Consider the following 24,370-nt stretch of genomic DNA (forward strand, 5'->3'; position numbering starts at 1 on the left):
GCATGGGTGCTACTCGGGAAACCAAGGTTCCCTTTTGGGTTCTTAGTCTCAATTACAAAAGAATTTGTCAACAAACTCAGAAGCTCGAGGATGATTTTATTAGAACTTGAGATGAGAACAGGCGTTGAAAACCCTGACAGCTGCAGGAGGAGAGATGAAGGAAAAACCAGGAATGGGATAAACATGGACACTCTGTAAGAAGTGGGCTAGAGAGATGGCTCAGTGGTTAGGAGCACTGGCTGCTTTTCCAGAGGACTCGGGTTCAATTCCCAGCACCCACATGGCAGTTCACAACTGTGACTCCTGTTCCTGGGGATCCAATACCCTCTTCCTGTTCCCACTGGTATGATAGACACACAGGTGGCGCACAGACATACATGCAGACAAAACATCCATACATACAAAATAAAAAATAAATCTTAAAACAGAAAGCAAAAGCACTCCTAAGAATGTAAGTAAGCTGTGGATTGAAAAAAGAGCCTAGACACATATGTGTACATGTATGTACACAGGCCCACATATGTAAATATGTTCATACAGGACTACATAGCTACATAATTATGCAAGTGCACACACATGTGCATGGGCAATTAACTACACATCGGCAGAAGCGTGCACACACATAAAAACATGTTCACAGAGGCACACACACATAGGGAGAAACACACACAAATGCACACATGTACATGTGTACAGATCAGTACCCATAGGGACACATACACACAGACACACATGCATTCACACACATCTACATAGAAACATACGCGAGTATTTACACACATTTATACATTAATGTTCACATTGGTTCACACAGTCACATACCTTTATAAGTACACTGTAATCGGAGTTTCCTTTAGGCAGCCAGCTCAAAAATAATGAGTACCTCTCTTCCATCTTGCACTTCCTATTTTCTCTCCCTATCTGGCTGGCAGCTCCTCTTTTCTTCTTCCAAGAGGCCTCTCAGTCCCTGGAAGTCCCACCTAACCTCTTCCTGCCTAGCTATTGGCCGTTCAGCTCTTTACTATACCAACCACAGCAATACATCTTCACACAGTGTAAACAAATATTCCACAACAGTACACCTATGCATTGAGCACAGAGTACACAAATATGTTACCCTGCACCCATCTATTTACATATGCCCACACAAGTACACAGTCTACCAAGGCACACATACGTACACACATTGAGTGTGCATGTTGTACATACACAGGCACATAGGCATGGGGTGAGCCCTCAACCATCATGTTCCCGGTACCTTGGAAGAGCCTTGAATCCCTGCATTTACCTTCTTTCACTGCAGTCTTCTCTGGTTAAGGCTGAGAGCATCATGTGATCATGGTATAAATACAAACATCAAAAGGCAGTCTGATGCTGTGTCAATGTAGCTGAACAAGCATAGTGAATTCCCCACCAGGCTTATGACCTCCACAGACAAGAGCCTTTCACCAGTTCAGGGTACAAAGTGACCTCAAATCCAATCATGGAGCAATCGCTTATTCACACACAGGTGTGTTACTATTGCACAAATGGGTACATCCTGCCTGGCAGGTTGGTATTGTAGCTTAAAGGATTCACATCAGAATAAGCCCATTAATACATTTCACAGCGGCCTGGACAGCATCTTCCACCCTGGGAAAGCTACCCAGCATGGAGGACGCTTCCAGCGCAGTTCCAGGTTGATATCTCTGCAGCTGCAACCAAAGCGTGTGATTTCTTCAGTGACAGGATCTTATCAGCTCCTTCTGGCATGCAACCAAGAAGACTAGCAGGAGCTCTGGGGCCTGTATGACCTACAAGTCTTAAGGAAGTGTCTCATATCCAGACCTGGAATTTGTTCGGTAACCTTTGGCTTTCAGGAACACAATTACCCAGTCATGCTGAACCTCCCCCTTGTAAATCTCTTTTATTTAACTTATATTTTTAATTGGCTTATAAAGTAGCAAGCTTCTGTGTTTTTCATACATCTTTAGTTTTGATTGGTCCCCCCCCCCACGCCACATCTCTCCTTTCCCTCATACTCATCCCTGCTTAAGTTTTCCACCTCCCCCTTTCCTCCTTCTCTGTTTTCATCTCACCTGTGTTATGCTAACCCGCTCCCTTGAGGCATCTCCAACTCCAACAGCCCTTGAGTAGCTTCTGTACTCCAGGTTAAACACACAAATCTCTGAGCTAGGATTCACTATGAGAGAGAGTATGGGGAATTTCTCTTCCTCTGCCTGGGCTTTCCTGCTCAGTATAATTTATCTAGTTCATCCATTTATCTGTGAACTTGGCTCACTTTTCGTTACAGATAATAAAATTCTATTGTGTAGATGTACCATATTTTCATTATCTGCTTACCAGTGGAAGGACAAGTGAGAAACTACTTTCATAAAAAGAAGAAAAGCATTCTCATGTACCCAGTCGTGCCTCAGACTCTCTATGTAAATGATGACCTCAAACTTCTCATGCTCCTGCCTCCACCTCCAGAGCGTATGTACCACTGTACCCAATTCATATGGCACCAAAGCTTAAACCAAGGCTGCCTGCATGCTAGACAAGCACTCTCTACCTGTGGAGGGCAAGACTGGAGACTGTCCAGAGGCCCTGGTGATGGGATGCAGGCATTTTGCTCCTCTCCTAGTCAGGATCATACCACACAAGGCCAGCTGGGTACTGGTGCCAGGGCACCAGGGGCTGGGGGGTGCGGGGTGGTGTAGTCCCCGTATGTATGTGTCAAATGCTTTGTCTGCAAACCCAGAACGTGCCTCACTAAAGGGGAACTTGAGATATCTTGAGTTCCTGCGTTTCTGTTATCTGATTTTATCTTTACGGATTTGTGTTCTGCTTCCCCATTTGAGGGGTATAAAAAGGCACGCCATTAACCGAGTTGTCCGCCTGGCTCATCAGCTTCCGCAGCCCCCCCCCCCCCCCCTGTCAGCTGCCTTTGACGCTTTCCTTCCTTTCATCATCTGTTTCTTTTCCATCCCCGGCCCTCCCCTTCGGGACCTGTCCAGCACAGTGATATGGCTGGTCTTGGTCACTACCATCTGGGCTCCCTTTCTTTTTTAATAATTAGCTTATTTTAGCTCTTCTACTCAATGAAGTATGAGCCTATCGCATTGGAAAAACGCAGGTCCATATTGTGTAGCCCGCCCCCAAGTCATTTTTTTTTCTGAAGCTTCCTCATAGCTTGAATCTGTTATTTGTGTATTTTTTCACTTATGAATTTTTGACAATACCATAGAAAAGATGCTAAGTTCTTATTTGCCATGTTCAAAAGAACTGTTATCTTTTTCCCGCTGCTTGTGGCACAAGGATCACGTTGTTAAAATAGTAAATATCAAGTTTTGTATTAGAAACATCTTGGAAGTTTAAGTGTTGTGTGAAAGTGTCCTATGGGATAGAAAACTAAAAACTACATAATGATCTGATGTCTCATCAGATTTTCACGGGTAACTCTAGCATCCATTAATGATAATTGCCTGAAATATTATTGCTGTGAATCTGCCCATGCTTATTTTTCTAAATCTGTAACTCCTCCATGTTTTAGCTAGATCTACTGGAAGGAAAATTCAGCTCTTGATTTACACAGCACAGACTCAAACTACACTGTAATTCCGTAATTTATTACCAATGTATTGGCTTGAAGTATCTCAAGTTTGATTGGTAGGACTTATTGATGCTGGGCTCTGAGTCTTTTGAGTACGTCCCTGTCATTTTTAAGTACTTATTTTCTGAAACCCTTAATTTCTGATACTTGGGAACATTTCTCATGCTCATCTATTTTTCCTGCTTCCCTTTTGAAATCAGCTTCCTTCAAGGAATCCTAATTTCACTCACTGTAGAAAGGCATTTAGAAATAAAAAACTTGGGTCTGGAGAAATGGCTCAGATGTTAAGAGCACTGGCTGCTCTTCCAAAGGACCTGGGTTCAATTCCCAGCACCCACATAGCAGCTCACAACTGTCTATAATTCCAGTTCCAGGGGAATCTGGCAACCTCATACATGTAGGCAAAATACCAATGCACATAAAATAAAAATAAATTATCTTTTAAAAAAGAAAGAAGAATCTTAAGGTACTCAATTTCTCTTGTGTTTTCAAGGCAGGTGTGTGGTGTGTGTGTGTGTGTGTGTGTGTGTGTGTGTGTGTGTGTGTGTGTGTTAATTATTAACTTCATGTGCCAACTTGTACTCACAAAAGGGCTTCCCAGATAGCTAGTAAAACTATTTCTGGGTGAGTCTTGGAATGTTTCTAAACATTTGAGTCAGTAGTATAAATAAAGAAGATAAACCTCACAATGTTGGCAGCCATCATCTAATCCTTTGAGCACCCCCCTAAAAGGGTGAACAGACGGACAGAGTGGATTCGTGTTCTCTTCTTACACTGAGACATCCCTCTTCTGTTCTCGGTAGTCAGAGCTTCTGTCTGGTTTGAAAAGGATCCAAGAAGTTTTGAGTATAAGTATGCTATCAATCACTATAGTACCAGCAACAAGTCCTTGAGGAGAAAAAATCAGGTAACACAGTTAATAGAAATATGAGCAATTTTATACATAGTTTGTTCACAATGGTGATATATAGTAGTTCTAAGGCAAGTTAAAGAAAAAAATAGAGAATGGATTGCATTGTTTATAGTGTCCTTGAGCCTTAAATTCAACAAGACAATGTTGTTTTCCAGACTTCAAAGAAACAGCAGTGTTGAGCCGGGCAGTGGTGGTGCACACCTTCAATCCCAGCACTCAGGAGGTAGAGGCAGGCAGATCCTGTGAGTTCGAAGCCAGCCTGGTCTATAGAGTGACCAGGAAAGGCTCCAAAGCTACACAGAGAAACCCTGTCTCAGAAAAAAAAAGAAGAAGAAGAAGAAGAAGAAGAAGAGGAGGAGGAGGAGGAGGAGGAGGAGGAGGAGGAGGAGGAGGAGGAGGAGGAGGAGGAAACAAACAAACAGCAGTAAAATATTTTAAATATCCCAGTGCTCAAATAAGATCAATGAGTTTCAGAAGAGGACAGACATTACATTGTGATTATATTGACAACCTCAGCACTAGTGTAAGGTAGTGCATGCATGTGGACACCCTGAGAAGTTTCTGCATAAGCAAATCACTGCTTTTTCTGCTATTCTAGTAAGTATCAGGCAAACAACACATGCAAGTATAAGTGGACATGAGCTTATTCTCATTACTTTTGGGAGATCTTAAAGAATGCCCTACCACTGGAAACTAATTCTGATGATGGTAGCTTGCTAGAAACATACACCTTTTGCTTCAATTGCATGTAAAAGTCTTTGCATGTGGAATCTGCTTTAAAGTATCTCAACACCAAGACCAAGAAAATAGATGAAACAATGGATTCATAATTGTTGCCAGCCTCACCGCCTGTATATTATAGAACAGTCTATAATTAAAACACTACACATTAATGTGGTTATTTTAGGTGAATCGATAACAGAAAAATATTAGAAGATGGCATGCCGAGAAAGTACAATTTCAAAGGAACTGAAAATAACTTGCATGAGGAAAATCAAAAGACAACATCGTTACTACTTAAGGAGACGAAAAGGAATCTCTTACCTAGAAATAAAAAATTCACATTTAAAAAAAAGAGAAATTTCAAATATTACATGAGACAAAAGTGTGATTATTTATTTCTATTTAAAGGAAATGATTCTTTATTACATATCTTTTTGAAATACATTTAAAACCAAGATGTTCACTGACATAAATAAATATAAATAGATTTCTCTCAATATTACAAAAGAATAAGATTTACAATTTGGCTATGAACATAGCACTGCAGAAGTACAGAATCTTTTCATGTCGAGGTTATGATAGCTCTGGACACTATTAATGACCAGTCAGTGAGGACATCTTCCTAAGGCTTTTTCACTGGAGAAAACAAAACAAGAAAGGATTTCCCTGAGAGCAAAACTGTAGCTTATCCTTCTTGAAAGCAGTGAACTATCTCTGACCCAGACCTGTGCATGTGAAGGGAGATTAATTTGTACCCACCTATTTCTTTGCTATCAATCTAGTCAAAAGGCTTAATGTTCTTTTTTTCTACCTATCATCTATTTATCTATCTATCCATCATCTATCTATCTATCTATCTATCTATCTATCTATCTATCTATCTATCTATCTATCTATCGATGATGTTTGTTTGTTAAGACAGAGTCGCAGGTATCCCAGACTGGCCTGAAACTCAACAGGTAAACGAGAACAACCTTGAATTTCTGATGCTCTGACCTTCACCTCCCAAGTACTAGAATTATAAATGTGTGCTGAGGAAGGAGCCCAGGCATTTACGAATGTTAGGCAAGCTCTCTACCAAGGGAGCTACCTTCCCCATCCCCCTGCCGGGTTGTTAGTATCTCTTCCTTTGGAACAGTTTGCCACCTCATTTTCATGGAAAGTCCAAAGGAAAACACCTTCAGGTCAAAGGTTAAATTAAGATGTTCCATCTCTGTGGCAATTCTGCTTAGAAGAAAGGGGATTTAGTTTGGGGTCTGTGTTCTTCTTTTACAATCTAATTCGTATTTTTAGCTTTCTATTTTCATTGTAAGCTAGAATAACATGATAGATCTAGCAAAAGAAATAACAATTTCCCTTTCTCCAAACTCCCATTCTAAGCACAGAAAAAAATCTCTACATTTTCCCACACTTTTGGAAAAGTGACGATTGTTATGAATTTTCTAGTTTTGAAATATTTTCGAGATACTTCTGTAGATCAAGAACACCATTCCAGACAAACTCCTTTCTTCTTGTTTTGTTAACGTTCCTAACACAGCTTAAAGACAACTGATAGTATGCCAAAGCAAGAACACTATTCAATTTATTACATCCATTCTTCCTGGACATTCTAACAAACTAGAAGTATGCGGTATGGTTGTATATATTTTCTTCTTAACTCTTCTTTGGCTAAGTCAACTGGCCAGTGAGCAATAGCATCGCATGCAAAACTGTCAAGGTTATTAAACATGTATGCCCTGTAAGTTAAAGAAAAAAATTAAGATCAAAATGATTTTATTTACAGACAATAGACATTAATTTTCAGGGTTCTATGTGATAAAACACTAAAAGAACTGGCTAATTAAGAACCCTAAAGAAACGTAACATTACTAAGTCAAAGAGCATGGACAGCCTACAGCTTACTTCAGTATACTTCAATAATCATGGAAACGAAGTACCATAGCTTTTAGGTTTTTAGCAGTCAAACTAGAGTCAAGAAGGTACTTTGAGATGAAGAGTCAATGAAAGTCCCCTGAACACTACATGTAAAGTAGAGGAAAGTTTCAAGAGATTAAAACACCTGAGAACATTCACAAACACATTTACATTAAGCTGTTTTCAAATTAAAACATTTAAAAAATGTCTTTTACAATCTATAAATACAGTCGTGAAAATGTATCTTAACATGAATGTTTCTGGAACAATGGAAAGTCTAAACATCACCAGACAAATAGAAACACACATACAAGATAAGTCAACCCATTTATGGTGAAAATCGGCATAACAAACCCATTTTTACTAAGCCCCAAGTATCATCATTCTCTCTCCCAAATATTTGTGGCATTGTGGCATCCTAATAATTGTAATAAATGAGTACAAACAAGATGAGATGATAGGCCAGGAATTGATGCAGGGCAGGAGGGGTGAGGGCAAGGCAGAGGAGGGGCTTCAACCCACATGGAAACCTGCTATTGCAGAGGCTTCCTAAATATATACATCTATAAAATGAGTTTAAATGGATTTGCCCTATTAACCACTTACAGGGCATTTAACTTACCCTGTAAGTGCAGGGGCATTGCAGGCTATCAAACCAAAAAGCCCAGTGCCAGGTATGGGTTCAATCTGTTGGTCATTTGGGTCCTATAGAGTCCCCAACACAATATAGGCTATTGTCATTACTCTTGGTTACCTTCCAGAACTTGGTGGTAAGAACCTGTTGCTGAAAACACCATATAGCTGAGTAACTAAGACACTAAGAAATCAAGCTAGTGCTGACCTGAATACTTTCCCTTTATGGCCTCACGTTCACAGTACTGAAGGCGCTATGCGTGCTATCAGTGGAGAAGTCATCAACAATCTTATCTAGTTATGAACCCCGTGAGCTGTAATAAGCACGAGCCTGGCAAGAGAGGCCCATTGGTCTAACACTGGCTTGAGTGTTGTGGGAACAACCAACTACTTGTTGGATTTACGGCCTGTTCCCCAAGATAGAACCCATGCCTGGTACTGTTAACTAGTTCAAGTACCCATGGTTGGGTAAGTCATAGGCCCTAAGGGGAAGCCAACTTCTACTATTCTGCTAACTGAGCACAGCATTAAACTGCTCCCCCCACCCCCCACGCCCCAACCCCCTGCCAAATACTTATCTTCATACCCACAGATCAGAAGCTCTCAGCCCTCTTCGGAAAAAATTCTGTTTGCACTAGATGGTGATTAACAGTGACTCACCGATGGTCAAAGTACAGATAATGAGAGAGAAATCGTCCTTCCTCGAAGGCCACAGAACATCTTAAAAGATGGTGCAGTAAGACTGTAAGAGCTGGGGGCAATGGAGGATGTTTGTGAAACTGTCTTTCCTAATTATGACACACAGGGACTCACAGCAGCCACTGCTAAGACTTGCACAAAATCAAGCCAGTGAAAATTCAGTTTAGACCAGGGAGGGCCTCGCTGAGGAGCTCCTGGCAACTGAGGGATGCTGTGAGAGGGTAAGTCCCTGTTCTTCTGACGCAGCCCCTAAGAGGCTGCCCATGCTCCAGCGGATAGCCCTGTGCCCATGCACAGAGTACCAGCACTGAGTGGCCTCAGTGGGTTTTTAAAGAATCGATGAAATCTGGAGGGAAAGTGGTAGTGTGGGCACGAGAGGGGCTGGAGGGGAGGGAGCAGAGGCACTGATCAAAATGACCTCATGAGCTAGAGATGGTTCAGTGATTAAGAGCACTGCCTGCTCTTCCCGATGACGGAGGTTCAATTCCCAGCACCCACCCACACAGCACCTCACAGCTTTCTGTAACTCCAGTTCCAGGGAAGCTGATGCCCTCTTCTGACCCACACAAGCATTGCATGTGGATGGTGAACATACATACATGCAGGCAAGACATTCATACACATAAAATAAAGATAAACAAACATTAAAAAATACATCCATGTATAAAATTCTCAAACAATAAAGTTTTTAAAAATAACTGATGATGTGTATCACAGTAATGAGAGGATCAGTATGTTAGCCAGTCATTCCACAAAGAATACAACCCTGGCAATAACAGAAACCTAAGATGTCATTACCCAAGTCTGCAGAAACTGTAAGCCAACTGTCTTGATATTTTGTAAGATGCAGAAATGTGGTCTTATTAAACCATCCATACCTTTCATAATTAATCAGAATCCCAAAGGTATCCTGTCACACTTAACTTATGAAACATGACAGTGGATTAACGTGCTCACGTAAGTATTCTCAGCACTGCAGGGTAAAGAAGGCATCACTAACTGGAGGATGTGACTTAAATTTCAATCAAATAACATAACCAAGAATTTTCCTCTACTGCCATCCCTAAACACAAACCTACTGTATAAACCCAACACTTCTAGGGAACTAGATAAATCTTCTGATGGATCCAAGATAGCTGGATGAAGGTACATAATCACCTCCCTCACATCTGTTAACTGTACCCCTTGTCATTTTTAATTAAGTAACTGTAAAATGGGGAGAATAAACAGACACTCAAAGTCAGTCAGTGCTCACCCTCGACAACTTATACTTCTGAAATAAGGAGAGTCGATTCATGGGTTAGATCTGCTTTGCTTTGGATCTTCAGGTACTTTTGTTGTTTTGTTTTGTTGTGATAGGCCCTTGCTGTGTAGCCAAGGCTGGCCCCAAACCATGACCCACTTGACCCAGCCACCCAAGTGCTAGGATGAAAATTACCAGTGAATATGCCACCATGCTGGGCCATATGTATTATTATTTAAGTGTGTGTGAAAAAAAGGCATCATTTTAAGGGGTTGCATGAATTTCTCTCTGTTTCAGACACTAGAATTCGGTACAACACTCCCTAAACATTCCAGCACATTCAGCCTCTTGAATACATCACAGCAAGTGACTATGAAAGTGTGCATAAAACAGAGGAACCCAAGAGGGAGTGCCCGGGCACTCATCACATATCCACAGCCGGATAATTTATAATCAGATTACTCAACAACAGTGAAAACAGAAAGGTGGGACAAATGCAGACAGTCCGCGAGGCAGGTGGAATGATTCTCTTCAGCGTACTTAGCTGAGGTGTCTGCACCAGCTCTACTTTTTATGCGATTACATTCATTTTTGCTAAGCTCTCAATCATGTTCTCAAACACTCTGTGAAGGGTGTGTCTTAATGTATTTGCTGTTGTAGAATCTAGAACATTTAATTGATATAAAACAAATTCCTGTGAAAATTATTTTCCTTGCTCAGCTCACCCCACCATGTCCCAAGACCTAATGATCAGATATTTTTAATAAAAGATGGACTCTTTAGTGGTTTAAATAATATTCATATACTTTATATACATTATTTTGGAGGAACAGAAAATATTGTTTCTTTAAAAGCAGCCATCTCTTGGTATCTGCTAGGGAATGTGAGAGACTGGCTGGAGGAATTCTATGATTCTAAATCTCTGATGATTCTAAATCCCTGATGATTCTAAAATCCACAGATGCCTAAGCTCTTTCTATGAAACTTTATAGTAATTACAGATAAATTAAAATCTGTAAACCTTCAATAAAAGTATGCACACAGGCTGGAGATGAAGCAGGTAAGACCACTAGCTTCTTTTCCAGAGGACCTGGGTTTAATTCCCAGCAAGGTAGTTCACAACCATTTGTAACTCTAGTCTCTGAGAACCTGATGTCCCCTTCCGGTCTCGGTGGGCACTGAATGGACATTGTATGTATAGACATACATGCAGGCAAAACACCCAGACACATAAAACAGCAGAAAAAAAGAAAGCATGCATACTTTAACACTGTTGCTAGTTTAATGAGCAAGAAAAAGAGCTATACAGGTAAAAAAAAAATAGTCTGAGTTAACCATTAAAATGGGCAATTTGGTAACAGCATTAAAGAGTAGTTGCTCAAATTGATTAACTGGTTAAAAAAAAAAGGCAGAAATTAAGTCAGTTTAGAGGTAATCAAGTGTACACAAACTATTTGATTTCTGAGTAGCTGAACCTCCAAAACAGAAGAGGATCAATTTAAATCACCCTGTTTGTGCACAGGATGAGCCAACCATGACATTTACACTTGGTGTGTACACTCAAAGCATATCAGATCTCTCAAATAAAACTGGCTTTACCTGCTGCTGTTGAACATTTGGGTGTTTGCTTATTTTAGTTTTATTCTCTTTGCAGGTGAGATAATCTATCTGAGCCTCACTCCATCAGGTAGCTTTGGTTTTTTACCTCTTAAAGATAATAAGATCAAACTGCTCCAAGCCACACCCTATACACGCAACACTTGGGATTCAAGCAGGCAGCCAGGATTTAGAACTGGTCTGGTTGGCTTCGCTTCATGCCTATATACTATGTGGAAAACTGCTGAATCACAGGCAATTGAAAGATATAATGAGCCAGCTTTTCCTGGATTTCTTTGCTTCTGTATAATATACATTTATTACCATAAATTAAATTCAGTTTTTTAAAAAAGAGTAAATCGTTCATACACTGTGAAGAGGAACTTTGACCTTACAATCATTTTTCTTCGAAATGTCATTACTATCCTTAAATATACTTGGGGAGGAGGGAGGGGTCTGTCTCTTCAGGGTAGTAATTACAGAGGGAAGGAGACAGCGTTCCAAAAAGGGACTAAAGCTAAGACAGTGATTTACTAACACAATGTTCAAATCTAAGTGGAAAAAAAGAACTAAGAATTTTTTAAATCATCAAAATTTCTGCTCACCTTGATTTTTCATAGTGCAAAAAAAAAAATGACTAGCATTGGGGTCTGAATTACTGTATCAGCACCAACAGATAGAGCAGAGGGGAAATCCACTAATGCAGAAGCACCAGCCACTCCATACCCTGTAGTTTCACCAGAACAGGGAGAAGGCAAGTTCAAGATTGCATTTTGGACGTGGTTTCCCAATGCCAGAGACTTGGCCATAAATACTGCTGCATGCCACTCACTTGTCTCCATGGAAGGAAAAACAAGTACACTCTCTGAACCATCTTGGTGCTTCAGGAGGAAGGCCTCATATCACTGGGAGAAATGTGCAGGGTCTCAACACAGCCTTGCTCCAACCTCAGTGCTCTGCTCATCAGTCAGTCAAAGGTGGTGGCAAGAGATGTAAATTTAGAGTGAGAAGGTGCCAGGGAATTCACTCACATCCGGTAGGTAAATAACTGGAGTCGAAGTGTAAGTTATGTATGTTTTAAAGAGAGGCTGTTTGTGGCATTCATAATACACGCATGGCGTTCCCCTTCATTGGAAAGACGCCGTTGTGGAAGCGCAGAGTAAACAATGTTGACTTCGCCTACAGAGTACGCCTGGCAGTGTTCTGCCCACTGCACCTAAGGTTTCATCTAGGTAAGCAGGATGTACTTTCAGACTACAAGGGACCTTTGGAGGTGAACAGCAGCGAACAGAGAATTTCGGGAGCATTCCTCTGCTTTCACAGCTCAGTCTGCTGCTGTTGGTTTGGCTTTGGTGCTGAGGATAGAACGCAGGGCCTTGCCCGTGATGGGCAAATAGCCCACCTGCTCTCTCCGTGCACCAGCCCGATTCTCCCTTTCCTCCCCCCACTCTCTCCTGTCCCCAGACTCCACTCCTCTGGTTTGCACTACAAAGGGAACTGCAGACAGCAGAAGAGCAAGCAAAGCCACCACATCTACTGACTAAAAGACAGGTGCTGTACAACTGTGCTCGTGTGCGCAACTGGAGAAGCAGTTGTTCCCACGACAGGGGGACTTTTACAGGATTGTACCTACAGTTTCTTTAACTGATCCGCCAGCAATGCACTGTTAGTTCAGAAAGACAACTAATCAGAATTACCCAAAAGTTTCGAGTTTCCCTTCCTCTCATAATTTCTCATTAATCTCATCACTTCAGTGTCTAATTTAAAATTTAAAGGAAAAATGGAGATAAAAAACAGGAACATGAACCTGAATGTCAAGGGGACAGAAATAAAAAGCTATTTCTAGTGCACAGATCAACACGTGCATTTAGCTCTTGAGGAAGTTTTGTGGAGGTTGATGTTGTAACAGAAAACCAGAGCAAAGCACAAAAATATAAAACCCAAAACCTGCACATGCTCCCAGTAAACTAATAAAAGTACAGCTCTCAAGCTACAAATAAAACCTCTAGACAGAAATGCAACAGTTTATGATCTCAAATTCACTTGGCAATCTATAGAAAACAAACTCACGGGTAAATAACTGCTGATTTAAGACTTACACCACTTAGGATAAAGGAAAGTATATAATCATGTATGAAATAATAATAATAATAATTCAAATGTTCCTACTCATAAAATTGAAGAGATCCAAGGAAAACCATGTAACTTGAGAAAATACTGTTCTTCAATAAAAGGATTATCTCGGTGAGATCCTGTTAGAACTGCATCTCTGTGATGTTGAAATCACTGCAAAGATTTTGTCTCATTTGGTCACCTTCAATAAATAAGCACAATGCTGGGCAAATAGGAAGTACCTGGTAAACCGTTACTGAACTTCACTGGATGAAACCTTTTTTGTAGGTGAGAAAATCAAGACCCCTAAAACAACCAACGTTGTTGTCCTTTTTATTATTGTTGTGCATTGCCACAACAACAAAAATCTTACTTTTAACCCAAGGTTCAGGCCACAGTTTTAATGGTTCAAAGCATTTTGAATTAAAATATTCGATATGCTGGAGAGATGGCTCCCAAGTTGAGAGCATGCCCTCCTCTTGTGGAGGACCTAAGTTCAGTCCCCAGCACCCACAAGTGGTTCACTACAGCTCTAGTAAATCCAAAATTTCTGCATTCATGTGCACAAACCCACACATACATCATCATCATCATCATCATCATCATCATAATATACACATACGTGTAATTTTTAAAATATTTAAAATACGTGTGATTATTCAAAAAACTGTGTATCAGATGAGGTACTGATTAAAATATAGACTATCATTTCTATGGCTAAAAAAATCAAGTCAGACATATTTCTGCCAACTGATGTCCCTTAAAAGGTGCTTGTCACATGCTCTGTGGACTTGCCCCATCTTTCCAAACACTGTCTCACTTGTGTATCTAGTACACAAATGAAATGCAATCCATCATGAAAAACTGAGATTGCAGAGGCTAGATTTGGTTCTTGCTCGTAATCATACTTAACAAAAACAGAACAAAAACCCGGGAGTCATGTGAAATTACACTAAAAAAGAGACACGTGGCTAGAAAAAGAATGTGATAGAAAAAAGCTAAAATTTCAAAATTCTAAACGCAAGCTGTAAGCAACCATAGCTGACTGCCTGACTTCTTAACTCTGAGTAACGGGCAGACAGCTGTAGTCACGCTATAACGGACCTGGAGCATGTAACATGTCAGGACTAAAGACAGTGACGGTCATCAGACCAGTACCGTTCATTCCGATATTGACAGGAGATTCAAGACTACTGCAGGCACACTCAGGTTTGGGCCAAACTGTTGAGCAATCCAGATTCAGGGTAAAGAGAGTAAGTACACATGTGGGTCTCACTGACTATTTTCTAACTTTAATATGACTTCAAGTGATCTATCAGCCTTCATAAGATGTACGAGTGTTACAACACATGATTCTAGCCCTGCAGACTAAAGATAACGCAATGGTTGGAGAGAATCCGTGTACTCCGTCTGAGTTGAGTCGTGCAGTCTCTTGCCCTATCAGTAAGACGAGACTCTACTGTGCCTAGTCACTGGCCTCTACTTCCTTCCTGCGTAGCTTTGAAACCCTGGACAAGATACAAATCCTGTAATCCATATTTGTCAATGGGAAGCCTTTTTGTGTGGGTGTGGCCACTAGGAGGTAAACCACGCTCCAGTAGATGGTCCTGTACACATGTGCAAATTGATCTCTGAAAGTTAGTAAATAAAATTTAAAAAAGGAGAGAGCATCAAGTTGGGAAGGGATAATATGCTAGGGGAGGGGACTGACGGGGAAAACCTGGGAGAAATCAAAACTCACTGTGAAAACATCTCTCCCAGCTTAAACAAACAAACAAAAAAAAGGATGCATGCTACATTCCGGCACTGTCGAAAAGTTAAACATGTATACATGTGAAAACTTCAAATACAGCAGCATTTGCCACACAGCAAACACAAACATTACCTGAATTTAAAAAAAAAAAAATGGTGCTTGTTTATCTTTCATGTCACCAGAGGGAGTGATAAAATTTGCACAAATCTACCTCAGAAAAAGAACGGTGACCCCACACTGTGTCGTCCTGATGTCCTGTGTACTCATCTCTTACTACTGTGCTAGGATTGAACACATCCGCTATCAAATACAAGCTTACACAGAATCTGCATCATAGACAAAAAAAATTGAGACTCGGAGGGCCTAAATTAATTGTTGGGTTGAATATTTACTAAATAAAAAGCCAGACTGAAACCAGTTTGACTAATTCCTAAGCATGAGTTTTTTTGTTTTTGTTTTTTTCTTCTAGATGATACTGACTTTAAGGACAATAAAACTATGTTGGCCTCATATTGCCAATAGGGAAGGAAAAAAAAGATTAATTTTATATATGTAAAAAGTGCAGGCAAGCCGGGCAGTGGTGGCGCACACCTTTAATCCCAGCACTTGGGAGGCAAAGCCAGGCGGATCTCTGTGAGTTCGAGGCCAGCCTGGGCTACCAAGTGAGTTCCAGGAAAGGTGCAAAGCTACACAGAGAAGCCCTGTATCGAAAAACCAAAAAAGTGCAGGCGTATAGAAAGAGAATAAAGTGATTTACGGTGTGTGGGTGGAATGAATACTTCATGGGGGGGGGGGGTAAATCAGGAAAAACTGCTTGAACCGACGCTCAGCAGAGGAAGACAAAATTGAGAGAGGGGGCGGGGACTGACCTGACAGAGCCAGGGTCAGAAGCCCTAAGAAGATCTGGTGATTTCTAGATGGACTCTGAGGAATGACGTGGGAAAAACTGCAAATTTCTGGGACATTACCATATAATCAATGAAAGTATTTTCCCAGGGGAGAACAATGGGAGGCTGACTTAGGAGCGATGTGTAACAATACATACACATACACATTTCACAGGGACGCTCACTTCTTTGTACATTCAATAACAAATTAAGTTGAAAACACTCCCAGTTGTGAGTCTCATCTTTAAAGTGAAATAATAACCTGATTCACAGGATGAACTTAAGGAACAACCCTTCTCCCGATTGTCTGACTGCAGGAGTGAGCTGTCAGAACACAGGTAAATTACAACATACCCTAAAAAACGTTTCCTGGGAAAGTATACAAACTTGAAGAATTTCAAATGTAAACAGAAAAGAGGGGTAGAATTCACCAGCAGGGCATGTGCATGGTATATACAAGGCCTGAACTGCACTATAAGAAATGAAATTTATTTAAAAAGTATTAAATAGTAAGTATTTCAAATCTCCACTAAATACCACTAAGTAACAGAAACTCAGGCGTTAAAACTCATCACTTCTACAATTCATTAAATCAGAAGATTTTTTTGTTAGCTTAGAATATATTTATTTCTATTTAAAATATAAAATGAAAAAAGTAATTCCATCTGCTGAGATATTTCTAAATACTTAGCTTAAACATAAACTAAGTATAACAAATACTTAAAAAGTAACAATAAACAAATAAAAAAAGTAGCTAAAATAGTAACAAATACTAAAAGTAACAATAGAAACTAAATCTCCACTTTCAGGTTTGCATCCCTTAGCTAATACATTCATGTATGAAATGGGGATATCACTTGTAAGTACATCATTTTAAAATTAACAACTTTTCATAAAAAGGTGATTTCAATTGCACATCACTTCAGTAGGCTACTTTGCTACTTTGCTAATTAACAGTTTCTAATACCATTTTGTTCAGGGGTTTGTTGATCTTATTAATGAATAACAGTAAACAATACTGTACAAAGAAAAAGCCTGACAGCAATGTTTCTATCCTCACTGACTACATCAGCATTAAGAGTACATATTTGGGGTTTTTTTTTGTTTTTGTTTTTGTTTTTTTTTTTTTTGGTTTTTCGAGACAAGGTTTCTCTGTGTAGCCCTGGCTGTTCGGGAATTCCCTCTGTAGACCAGGCTGGCCTCGAACTGAGAGATCCCACCTGCCTCTGCTTCCTAAGCACTGGGATTAAGGGCATGCACCACCCAGGAAGAGAATACATTTTAAGAGAACTTTGCTTAAAACTATTATTAGAGATGGAGGAATGATATAATCAAGAGTGGGACTCTGTCACATTTGAGCTATGACAGAGATCTAAAAGTAGCTAAAGAGTTGGTTAATTATAAAGTGTCGGACAGACACTGTCCCAACAGCTCTTTCTTCTGTCCCTAGAGAATATACTGACACAGCGGGCACTCAGTTCTACCCCACTGATTGGCCAATTGATCAGAAGCCGTCCTACGACCACCTCAGAACAAGAACACTGGTGGGAATATAAAGGAACATACTGGGTGTGTAAGGGTGTCCACAAAACGTGACAAAATTCATTTACCGATCTTCCCTCAGGTTTCCATAAACCTGACTGAATTTTTACATAAAACATACTGAATTTTTACAGTTTTCCTGAGACAGTTAAAAGATAAAATTCTCTTCCAGAAACACCGATTATGTTTCCCACAGTGATGGCAATTTCTTTTAACTCCCTGGGAGTGAAACTTACCATATATAAGACGGTTACCATCTAAAAGATAAAAGGGGAGAGGAACACAATTATAAAACTAAACATTTTAACTTTTCATTAATTTGCTAACAACTTAATATATATATTAATTAGCTATACATACTTTAAGTTAAAAAGCTAATCATATATATATATATATATATATATGTCATGAACACAATTATACATTCTTTACTTCAGCAGCATCAACACTAATATTTGAATCTGTTGGACAGCTACCAATGTTGCTGTAAGCCATGACAATTCTAGAACACCAAAGCAAATATTTACATATATTGTTATATGATTGATGATAGGAGACAAGTTTGAAAAGCTTAAATATAAAATAGATGATGATACAATCTATGATCAAAAACTACCAAACCAAGTATGGAGGAGGCACAGGCCTGTAGTCCAGCATTTGGGAAGCACAGGCAGTGGGTATCCGGAGTTCAAGATCATCCTGGGCTACATAATGAGACTCTCTCAAAAACAAGACTATATAGCAAAATTATCAGAAACTGAAGTCCCCTTCCGAGGACTCTAACAAAACTCAAAATTACCATATCAATGTCTTTGTTATACTGTGCAGTGAAGTCATAGCGTGACTATGGAACACTGTAACCGTTAACTAGCTGCAGGCTGTTGGACCCCAGTCCTCACTTTCCCTCATAAAACATCAGACCCGCACACAGGAAACGTGAACTAACCTGAGGTAGACCTTTCTTTATCTTTAGATGTTCCTGGTGGATGACGTGTGGTTGTCTTGGTAGCAGGTACACGCTGCGTTACTGTAATATGAACAGGAGTGAGTCTTTGTGGAACGCTCTGGAGACCCTTGGTGTGAAATGTGGGCCTTTGTGTTGCTGGCAGACTCTGTGTAAGTGATGACTTGGCTGTGGCAAATCTCTGGGCTGTTTGTGCAGTCTGTACAGCAGAAGAGTTAACTGTGGTAGGATTCTGAGTTAGTGGGCTTTTTGCAGATGCAGTATTTGATATGTGGGATATCTGAGCTGTTACTGGGTTTGTGGTTGAACTTTTTGCTGTGGTGGATTTCTGTGAGGCTGGTGAGATGTCTGTAACTGGGACATCTGCTGTATCAGTTTTCTGAGGTGTCGCTGGGATTTCTGTAGCTGGGACATTTGCTGTGTTCACTTTCTGAGGTGTTGGTGGGTCTTCTGTAGCTAGGACATTTACTACATTGGGTTTTTGTTGGGCTGAAGAGATTTCTGTAGCTAGAACATTTGTTGTGTTGGGTTTCTGAGGTGTCAGTGGGTCTTCTGCAGCTGTGACATTTGCTGTATTGGGTTTTTGTTGGGTTGAAGAGATTTCTGTAGCTAGAGCATTTGTTGTGTTGGGTTTCTGAGGAGTCAGTGGGTCTTCTGTAGCTAGAACATTTGTTGTGTTGAGTCTCTGGGGTGTCAGTGGGTCTTCTGTAGCTGTGACATTTGCTGTATTGGGTTTTTGTTGGGTTGAAGAGATTTCTGTAACTAGAACATTTGTTGTGTTGGGTTTCTGAGGTGTCAGTTGGTCTTCTGTAGCTAGAACATTTGTTGTGTTGGGTTTCTGAAGAGTTGGTGGGGCTACTGTAGATGGGATATTTGCTTTGGTAGGTTTTTGAGGTTTTGTTGGGGCTCTTGGGCCTAGAACATCAACTGTGGTAGGTTTCTGAGGTTTAGGTGGGACTCTTGTACCTGGAACATTAACTGTGGTGGGTTTCTGAGATGTTGGTGGGACTCTGGTACTTGGAACATTAACTGTGGTGAGTTTCTGAGATGTTAGTGGGACTCTTGTAAGTGGAACATTAACTGTGGTGGGTTTCTGAGACATTGGTGGGACTCTTGTACGTGGAACATTAACTGTGGTGGGTTTCTGAGACATTGGTGGGACTCTTGTACGTGGAACATTAACTGTGGTGGGTTTCTGAGACATTGGTGGGACTCTTGTACCTGGAACATTAACTGTGGTGGGTTTCTGAGATGTTGGTGAGACTCTTGTGCCTGGAACATTAACTGTGGTAGGTTTCTGAGATGTTGGTGACACTCTTGTACCTGGAACATTAACTGTTGTCGGTTTTGAAGTACCTGGAACATTAACTGTTGTCGGTTTTGGAGATGTTGATGGGATCTTGGATTTCTCTATAAAGAAAACAATGTAAAGTTAAAAAGTAGCTAAATCTTGCTGACCAAGTAAAGTTTTCCTACTCATGTCTTGCTCAATGACTGTTCTCTTTCTCTACCCACAAACCCCTAGACAGGACTTTTAGGAAACCAGTCCTTATTATGTCCCTCACAATGCTGCATCATTTTTATTAGTGCATATTAACTGTACATAACAATGAGTTTCCTAAAGATATGTCCTACAAATATGACATGTGTTTTGACAATACTCACCTGCCTCTCACCCTCCCATCCTTCCTCTGCATTCCCACAGACAGTCTTACTTTTCATGAGACAACTGAAAAACCATTGTACTAGGTAACCATTACTAGGTAAAATAGGTCCACCTCTGAAAAATGAATATTGCATGTTTTCTCTCATTAGTGGACCCTAGATTTTATAAAACTACATAAAAATCATATAAGAGAGGAAAGCAGAAGCTACATCATTTTGCTTGCTATTAATTACATCAACATATGACTAGAGACTCACGCCAATACAGTATTGCAGTTTTTAAGCTTTTTTGTATGTTAAAAAAAAAGGTGGAGTAACATCTCATTATGTGACAAATCTCTCAATTTTCTCTTCAAAATTATCTTCCTCTCCTCACACCAAGACCAAAGAATGTTTTTATATAACAACACTGACAGCAGTTGCTCTGTCCATTGTCTTCAGAAAGTGTTAGTGAATGTGCAGACTTGTTCCTTGCTGGTTTCCGGTGTGGGGGGAGGGAGGGGTGGGGGGGGGGGAGTTACAAACCCCCTTTCAGGCAGCACTAAGTAGGGCTAAACTTCAGCAAACTCTCTGACCCCACTAAGATTTGTTTCCCCATCCAAAAAATGGGGATGCAAACAGGGCGGCTAATTGGATCAATATATTTCATATGTTCTCTCTGAACCATCAGAATACTCCCTAAAGTTGTATAAATATGTGCCCATTTTAATACACTAACAAAAAATGTAAAATAAATAAATAAAAAAAAATCCCAATGCAGATTTGCACGCCATCAGTGTGGAGAAAGATTTAGGTAAGTTACTGTACACACGGCCTGTTCCTGAAGCAACAGGTTATATCCACCATGATGTCCTGTCTTGTCCACCAGACACAAGGTTCTAAGTGTTCGTGTGGTATACGTATTTTCCCTTTTATTTTTTAAAAAAAACCTATGTCACAGGCTGCTTATAAAAGACAACTCAAAATTCCTGTCACATAACACAGCACCTTCCAGGCAGTCAACCAATGATGCTATGACTGGAATAAGCGACGTTTCTATAGAGGCCCTCATGCATACAAATCATTCTTCGTTTCACTAAATTCTTATTTTAATTCCAAAGGATTTATATACTCCCACTGCGTTTAAATTTCCTAATTACCGTGTGGTTATTGATGCCTAATTTAATTCCACTGTGGTCAGAAAGAATGCTGTGGACAGCAGCAGCACTGGGGTTGAAGGCCAGCAGATGGTCAGTTTGGGTAAGTGTGGCTTCAAAGGCTCTGATCATCTGTCATTATGGGGTTCGAGGTCAAATTTACTTGACCTTACCCACTGTGGCTCACTCTCCTCTGTTCTTAGTGATCTTTTCCTTTCTTCCTTCCTTTCTTTTTTTCTTCCTTCCTTCCTTTCTTTCTGTTAGCTATAGGAATAGGCATGTGGAATTCTCCAACAATGACTACAGATTGGTCTGTTTTTTCTTTCTGTCCATTTTTTGGGGGGCACTAATATTAATTTACTAAACCAGAGACCAGAAGCAGGTGGTCCTCCAAAGCAAACACCCTTTATGATAACATGTCTAAGGGTTCGGTGTTGATTATGCAACAAAGTGGGGGGGGGGGGGCCTTGGGTACATTGAAGAGAACTCTCTTTTCCATACACAAAGCTCTGAATGAGGACCAACCAGTATGTGAACTCAGGTTCTGGTGCAGCATCATTTTAGATGGTGTGACCAGAACAACAAAGCACGGGTGCTAAGACACCAGGCCACTGTCACCAACATCTCAGGAACCTGGAGCCCCGCTCCGACTCTCTGAAGCCACCCTACTACTCTGCTAGAGCTTTCCATGCATTCTTCGTCTTCCTGGGCCTGTGGGGAGAGGCAGCTCGGCTCCTGGTCTCAGCTGTTGGGGGCAGGGCAACACCAGGTGAGTGACTGACCCCCTACTCTAGGTGGTCCTTTACCCCAAAGCTCCACCAGAGATAGGAAGAACACTGAAAATTGACCAAGGCCCAACTGAGGAGCCTGCCACCCAGGGTAGCCGATAAATATGAATGAGTCACAAGTCTGCCTCAGAGAGTAGATGGTGTTGAATTCTGATAGTCACTTTGGGGAAAGATACACTGCTATCTTTTTTTCTTTTTCTTTTTTGACAGGATGTCTCTGTGTAGCCCTGGTTAACCTGGAACTCACTCTATAGACCAGGCTGCTCAAAACTCAGCAATCCACCTGCCTCTACACTGGGATTAAAGGTGTGTGCCACCACCACCACCACCACCACCACCACCACCACCACCACCACCACCACCACCACCCGGCTTATATTGCTATCTTTTACCATGAAATATTTTTATTTGATGAGTGAGCTAAATAACACATGATTTTACTTGTCTTAAAAACCATCCAAGAATAGGGGATATGGATATCAGGAATGGCTAATATGTAGAACTGAATGGTATTGTAAAATAAAATAAAATAAAATAAAATAAAATAAAATAAAATAAAATAAAATAAAATAAAATAAATATAAAAAAAACCCATCCAAATAGTAAGTATGCATAACTATACACTAAATGAGAATGTGTGTACATAAGGAGAAAAACAACAGATTACCTATGCACTGGGGTGCTGGGTCACTCCATTTCCCTTGGCCATTATCCACGTTACAATAAATGGAACTCTTTCCAAGCAGGACGAAGCCTTTGTCACACACGTAGGTGACAGCGTGTCTATATGCGTAAGTATCACTTTCCTCTTTAATACGTCCATTCTCGATTTGTGGTGGATCTGGACACAAAATTTCTTAAAAAGATTCAAAATATCTTTTTAAATAAAGAAAAACTGATACTGTATTTTTATAAATAAGACTAAAACACATTAAAAATTTTTTTGAAACAATTAAAATCAACCATTTTTTCTGAGCTTGGCTTTACTAAACAAGGGATGCTGACAGACACTGTTACAATTGTTCTTGACCTGCGGGCGGAGGCACAAAGGCTATTCTTACCTCTAGGGTAAGGGGCTTTAAGGGAGACTGAGTCACTGAGACCTGATACAGGACCGAAATTACTATCAGCTGAATTAAAAATAAATACATAATAAATAAAGTGCAAGCCCTGTTGTGATGTCATGCTGTAAAAAGAGCTGACAGCTACCCTAACAGCACGATCAATGGGTTTCACGTTCCTCAGCACCATTAAGTCAATCAGGAAAACAGAATTCCGTGTGCACATCAAAGTAAGCTGATTTAGAGGTATAGAAGCAGGGATAGAATACTAGAAAATTCATGACACATTTTAAATTAAGCAAGAACCACCCACTGGACCAATTTCCTGAACACACATTAAAGAAGTTGGGCTTAGCGGTGTGCACTCGGGGAGGCTGTGAGGTAGAAGAGACAGGCAGGTCCCTGGGACTGACTGATGGCTAGGTTACTCAAATCAAGCAACCCCAGGTCAGTCAGACACAGTCTCAAAAACCCAAGATTCACAGCTCCTGATGAGTCACACCTGAAGTTGTCCTCTGCACCATACGTGTGTGCGCGCATGTGAATATCTTAAATGTGCATCTGTAACTACATACATACAAACAGACATCGGGGAGGAGGAGACGATCACGAGCTAGCTAGGCTGGAACACGATGCCTGTTGCCACAAGTCTGAGACCGACTTGTGCTACAGTTAGATCCTGACTCAATAGGAACCAAAAACCTTATATTAACGCATGATAAAGAATACAGCAACATGCAGGCAATTTGCATGGGCAGCGCAGTAAATAAGGAGGTAAAACCTGAGTGCAGAAAAGCAGAGAGACAGCGTTAGCCTTGAACACCCATTAGCAGCTTAGATCTGTAAGTGTTCAGACATACTAACAAGCGTCAAGAAGGAAAAGACATGGCACGTCTGTGTTTCTGAAGCATCACCCCGGGTAGACTATGAGTGAAACAGTAACCAAGTACAAAGAAAAAACATTCTCTATCACCCTGGAATTCCACCTACTGAGGTTCCTGCACAGACCTCAGTATGCACTCAGTATTCAAAGGGTATGCACTGCCCTACTGTGGGTTTCTCGTATCCGCTGAAGGTATCGATGAGGCCCAGTGGGTGTGTTCAGTAACACCTGTCCTACCACCCCTCCCTCCATTATAGGACATA

At 40.6% G+C, this 24,370-nt stretch overlaps 1 protein-coding gene across 19 annotated transcripts in view; it reads right to left on the reverse strand.

Annotated features, from left to right (window-relative positions):
• Positions 1-3,590: 3,590 nt before the first annotated feature.
• Cd55 (CD55 molecule (Cromer blood group)) overlaps positions 3,591-24,370 on the reverse strand; it is a 31,892-nt gene continuing 11,112 nt past the window's right edge. For 2 of the 19 annotated variants that reach the window (XM_076547310.1, XM_076547299.1), the window contains exons 6-10: positions 22,831-23,019; positions 19,847-19,984; positions 18,557-18,637; positions 17,847-17,867; positions 4,283-4,483 (exon numbers count right to left, since the gene is read on the reverse strand). In XM_076547310.1, coding sequence (XP_076403425.1) covers positions 4,365-4,483; positions 17,847-17,867; positions 18,557-18,637; positions 19,847-19,984; positions 22,831-23,019 — 548 coding nt within the window. In that variant the 3' untranslated portion in view covers positions 4,283-4,364. Of the gene's footprint in view, positions 4,484-5,598; positions 6,968-17,846; positions 17,868-18,556; positions 18,638-19,795; positions 19,985-22,830; positions 23,020-24,370 lie in introns of those variants that run through there. The other 17 variants (XM_076547314.1, XM_076547303.1, XM_076547313.1 and 14 more) reach the window with 10 other exon arrangements.

The sequence above is a fragment of the Peromyscus maniculatus genome, chromosome 11 (assembly GCF_049852395.1).
Source record: "Peromyscus maniculatus bairdii isolate BWxNUB_F1_BW_parent chromosome 11, HU_Pman_BW_mat_3.1, whole genome shotgun sequence".
Lineage (NCBI taxonomy): Eukaryota > Metazoa > Chordata > Mammalia > Rodentia > Cricetidae > Peromyscus > Peromyscus maniculatus.